The following is a 5958-nucleotide window of genomic DNA, read 5'->3' as shown; positions in this document are numbered from 1 at the left end:
GGACCTCGAGATAATCATGCTAAGTGAAATAAGCCAGACAGACAAAGTTAAAAATCACATGATATCACTTATATGTGGGATATAAACCTAAAAACAACAAATGAGCAGGACAAACAATCAGAGACTCATGGACATGGACTATAGACTATTGGTTACTAGTAGAGTGGTGGAGGAGCGAGGAGGTAGATGGAGTGAAGTGGGTCAAATATAAGGGGATAAGGGGAGGGTGAAGCGGGTAAAGGGGATCAAATATATAGTAGCTGAAGGAAACGAGTTTGGGTGGTGAACACAATAGAATATACAGATATCAAATTATAATGTACACTTGAAAATTATATAATTGTATTAACCAATGATACCTCAATAAACTTAAGTAAAAAAATAAGCACACAGGATATATTAGAGACTGCCAAATATAATATATGTAAGCAGAATCGATGTTCAATGAGTGATATGCAGAATTAGCCCTTAGTGTATGCATTTTTAGTATACAGTCACTGTAATAGTACATGTATTTATACAGGTAATATATATCTACCCATATAAAAAACTAAAGTTATGAGCTTAAATATAGTACCAGTCTTCCTGATATGACTGTTAGGACAGGGCTTCCTTTAAATATCCCTTTAAAAAAAAGACTAGAATCCAATAACAGAAAGAAGATGTGTTGAGGTATGCAGAAGACTAGGTGGATATGAGTCAAGAAAGATGGAGGGAAGAAGATGGCATGCATTTGACTTCTCAGGGTGAGAGAATCAGCCAAACCACAGTTCTTCATCTCTGAGCCTTGCTCCTCCAGGATTTGCCCTGCTCTGTGATCACATGAGAGTTAAAGAGTTTGACTAATGAGGAGCTTTGGACATTAAATCCCCAGGGACACAGAGACTGCAAATAGTTTGTCTGTGACCACCCCACTCAACAGTCATGCCCAGGTCAGTATGCAGCCCACCTGAGCCTAGTTCCGGAGACCATCGTTTCTGCGCAGGAGCCCAGTGCTCCACTGTCTCTCTGTGTTTCCTGAGGACAGAGCTTCTAATTTTCTCCTTCACTTCTAGGGAAGAAGGGAATGTCATTTCCTACTGTTGGCTTCCAGGTAATCTGAGATCCCCTATTTTATGTTTTGCAAATAGAGACAGGTTTTTGTTTACCAGTCCATATAGGGGTAGCCATCAGGTGAGTCCATGCAAAAAAAGAGTAGAAGTAGGTTGCCTGCAACGTCCCTGCCTAATGGTCCATCATCTTCTTTACCTGTTTGATTGTAGCTTTGCACTAATACTGAAGAATCTCCCATTCTGCTAAAGTCCAGGGACTTTTTCCTTTTTCAACAGTAGTCTACTCTTGCTCAGTTTTGAAGAATGCTCTAGAATCCTCTAACATTTTCTTTAATTTGTCAAGGGGAAGGGATATGAAGTCGCACCTCCTTTGCTATCCATTCTGTCTTCTTCTTTTTAGAAGAGATCTTTGGTTTTGACACTGTTTCCTGATGATGAGTATTCTGAGAGATAGGAAGTGGAGAATGAAGCAGATCCCCAAACTACAGCCCAGTCTACCTGTTTCTCTTCAATAAGTTATGAAATGTTTTTAAGTCCAGGACAGTATAAAATAATACAACAAATAAGCAACCATCCATGCTTCCAAAAGTAGTACACTTTGATTTTTACCATCAGAGTTCTCTTCTTAAAGTAATAAAATAACGTGAATAAATACAACATACCCCTGATGCAACCACAGTCTTGAATTTGGCAGTCTTCCACATGTTGTTTAAATTGTTTTACACATATGTGTGTGTGTGTGTGTGTGTGTGTGTGTATGTATGTGTGGTGTGTGAAATGGCCATAAGGAATATGCCACTTAGTTGGAGAATGAACAAATAAATTGTGAGATAATAAGACATTGGAATAAGGTAAGATAAAGTTAATGAACTAGAGAAAAATGTACCAAGACATAAAACATGTTACTGTTAAAAACCAAACACAAAATGCCATATACAGTGTGCAAAGTTTTAAAATACAAATCAAGAACATCTTTACAGGTAGAATCTCACTCAATTATTGCAACCAGAGGAGCACATGAAGTTCAGTGTAGTGGTTCCTTTGAGGAAGGAAAAGTGACTAAGGAAGTGGAAAAATGAATATGTATTATTTTATTTATTAAAAATATCTAATGCAAATATGGCAACCTATTTTAATTTAATGGTGCCTAGTACTAGATAGCCAGAACTTTATTGTTTATTCTGTACTTTTGTGTACTTGAAATGTTTTATAAAAAGTTTTATTTTAAACCTATTTAAATTTTGTCATATCGTAGATGTCTTGTTAGGCATATTACTTTTCTCTTTTGAGATTTTGTTATTTGTGTTGATACATCTTGGTCTAATTTATTCATTTTAATTGCTATATGCATTATCATGTCCATTAAAATAAACATTAATTATTAATGTTTGTTTTGGTTGTTCACTCCAATTTCTCTATAAGCAAGATCCCCAGAAGGAGATAGAGCACATCCATTCTCTCCTGAAATTTATGGTTGCCATGCTAAAGATGTTGTTTCTTGCCCCTCTCCTCCTTCGCCTTGCTCCATCCACCACTTCCCTTCTATAATGGACCATGCTAGGTGGTTTGGTTGTGCCCAAGGCAGAAATAAATCTCATTAAGAAATATTTAGAGTGTTTCATATACCAAACACTGTGCTTGGTGATTTTGTCTTCTCATTGCTCATCCTTGCAACATTTTCAATAAGATTTTATGAAGATTCCTGTTATTCAAAAGAGGAGACTGAGGCTTCTCACACAGTTGAAAAAGAGTTCCTTGTTTACAAAGAGAACGCTGAAGCCAGAATTAAACCCAGGTATGTCTGAGTCAAAGCAGAGTTTTTTTTAGGGACATCAGTTCTAAACATTAACATGCTAATGAGTTTTCACATAACAGACACCTTTACACACTTTTTCTAAAACAGTGGTTCATAAGAATATTTAGCAGCTCTATTGAAGCACCCATGATGTAACCAATTTCACCCTGCGTGATCCATGACTATATCCTCAGGAACTCACCATAACACAGGAAATAGGAGTATCCTTGAGTTGATCCTGACATATTACCAAGGTTTCCTTCAGAAGAAAGTGACCAAGGCTGTGTGACCAAGACTTTGACGGGGCATAACAGACATAGATAATCTGAACTTCCATAATTTCTTTTCCTAAAATTATCTGTTTATTATACACAGAGACAGAAGTGCCAAAAAATAAAAAATAAAAGCAATAGAGAATCAAAAAAACTGCCAAGGAGCAAGGAATTAATTATTTTCATTATCTATTATAAAAAGAGGAAATGAAAGAAGTGACAGAACTCAATGGGCTACCTTGGAAGGGATAAAAGAAAAGAAAAAAATAGATTTTAGAAGTAATTACCGATTAGTGGAGATATTTATGACTATTGTTAGTTTTAAATTTGAAATTTTACATAGTCTCTCTACTGTTTTTCATGTAAGAACGTGGCCGGCAGTTACACAGAAGATTGTGCATGTGTTTATTTTATACACTGCTGCATGTGCATGTGTGGGTGTGTATTTGTTGTCTCTGCTGGAGAAGGTAAGTACTTTCTAGAAATAAGGTCTCATTTTCATTCAATTGTCATGATCATCTTAATAATAAGTACTTCATACTCACCAGGTGCTAGGCTCCCATTTGTATTGATTAAAGTCCCACAACTATAAGAGCATTTGAGATATCAGATATACCTTCCTCGATCTCCTTTTTTCCTCTTAAGACTAACTTGACAATTCTCTCCTTCTTCCTACTACTATAACAACACTCCTGTCAAGCAGCCTGGACATTTGTGTTGGTAGATTTTATCTTTCTCATCTGAGGATTCTGCTTTGAACACACTAACCAATTGTTTTCTTTTTTGATTTTTTTTTCATTCTTTTCAAAATACCATGCATTTCCTCCTTCCTCCAGTTTTTCTCTTTTGGTGAAAAAAATCCAGAGATGTGCTACATATCGCCTTATGAAAATGTTTTAATGTTCTACTATTGTAAAAAGAGAATCTCATTGACATAATAACCATTGGCTTAAGGTTTCAACTACTGTATTCTAATCTTCATTTCAGGTTTTAGTGTGGGTCCTGTTTTATTGCTGTTATCTGCTGGATGCTACCTATGAAGTCAGAGATTAGAAGGGAAAATACTTGCAACTCTTTGGGTAGAAATTTTCAAAATTCAAGTGATGGAATCCTATCAGTTCTTCAGGATATCTAAACCTGTACTACTCAGAGTGTGCATTATGTAGTGATATGAGTTCAGCTCCAAAGTTTGAAAGCCTGAGTTCAAATGCCTTCACCACCTCTCACTGGAGTGTCAACTATTTTGTATCCATAATTTCACTTCACTTGACCTTTATTTTTATATGAGGTCATGGGTAAACAGGAGTATGGTAGAAGCACTTGACCCATAGGTCAGCAGAGAGAATAAAATTAATTAGTATAATAAGTACTGAGAACCAGGCCTGGCAGTAGAATGCTATAAGTGATAGTGGTAGTGGGAGCAGTTTATAATAATTATTATATTTATTTGTATAATCCATGCTAATACTATTATTAATTACAAAAATTATAGCAAGAGTTTTGTGATAAGAACCCAATGATGAAACTGTGAAATAAAAATGGGGCATTGAAAAGACAGATTTTGATGATGCATTGAAAATGAAGAGACTTAACTGAGTCATGGACTTGACCTCCCAGCCAGCTCACTCTGCAGAGCATTGATGAATGAGGCCACCATTTTCCTCATTAACTATGCTGGGTCTGCTCCAACCTGTAGACAAGTTGATTTTCCATGCCTGCAATGAGCTGTGATCCTCAACATAAAACCCAGACCAGCGACAGTGACATTTGGAAATTTGTTAAAAAGGAAAATTTTCAGCCCTATGCCCAATTTTCTTTATCCCATAATCTGAGTGTGGAGCCAGCAATATGGGTTTTAACCAACCCTCCAATTGCTTCTGATGCAAATACGATTTGAGAAACTCTGCTCTAAAATCCAGAATTAATATGCTTGGCTTCGCTTTTTCCGCTTGCTAATTTAAAGCTTTGGAGAATTCTTAAGGAAAAAGTGTCATGTTTCCTATTTTGTTCCTGTTAGTTGGCCCAATGTAGGAAGAGAGTAAATAAGATTTGGATAATTGTGTAGTGTAGGAGAGAGGAGGAGAGAAAAAAAGAGGTTAAGGAAGGGAGAGAGACAGAAAGGGAAAGATTAGTAATATTTGCTTCAATTCACAATATAGATATCAGGGTTTTCTAAAATAAGGATCCCTGTATATCTGTTATGTGTCCTATCACATGTGTCTTTCTCATCAGACTCATCAACAACATGGAATCAGAAAACCAATCAGGTGCAGCAGAATTCCTCCTCCTGGGTCTCTCAGAGGACCCAGAACTGCAGCCCCTCCTCTTTGGTTTATTCCTGACCATATACCTCGTCACTGTGCTTGGGAACTTGCTCATCATCCTGGCCGTCAGCTCAGACTCCCACCTGCACATTCCCATGTACTTCTTCCTCTCCCATCTATCCTTCACTGACATCTGTTTCAGCACCACCACCGTCCTCAAGATGCTTGTGAACATCCAAAGACAGAGCAAATCTATCAGTTATGCAGGCTGCCTCACCCAAGGCGGCTTTGTCTTGTTTTTTGCAGGTTTGGAAAACTTTCTCCTTGCAGCAATGGCTTATGATCGTTATGTGGCCATCTGCTATCCACTCAGGTACATGGTCATCATGAACCCCCACCTCTGTAGTCTTCTTATTCTACTCTCTCTGATCATTAGCACTGCAGATGCTCTACTCCATAGTCTCCTGTTGCTGCGACTGTCCTTCTGCATAGACCTGGAAATTCCTCATTTTTTCTGTGAACTTGCTGAGATCATCAAGCTGGCTTGTTCTGATTCCCTCATCAATAACATCCTG

The 5958-nt window shown here is 37.4% G+C and overlaps 1 protein-coding gene across 1 annotated transcript; it reads left to right on the top strand.

The window, feature by feature from the left end:
* Window positions 1–5364: 5364 nt before the first annotated feature.
* Window positions 5365–5958, top strand: LOC105305653 (olfactory receptor 7G2-like; the record flags this gene model as incomplete). The annotated part of the gene is made up of 1 exon (XM_011380348.1): window positions 5365–5958. A coding segment is annotated over exon 1 (594 nt), but the record flags the coding sequence as incomplete, so codon positions are not given.

The sequence above is a fragment of the Pteropus vampyrus genome, unplaced genomic scaffold, assembly GCF_000151845.1.
Source record: "Pteropus vampyrus isolate Shadow unplaced genomic scaffold, Pvam_2.0 Scaffold391, whole genome shotgun sequence".
NCBI lineage: Eukaryota > Metazoa > Chordata > Mammalia > Chiroptera > Pteropodidae > Pteropus > Pteropus vampyrus.
This window is presented reverse-complemented; position numbering and strand designations above follow the sequence as displayed.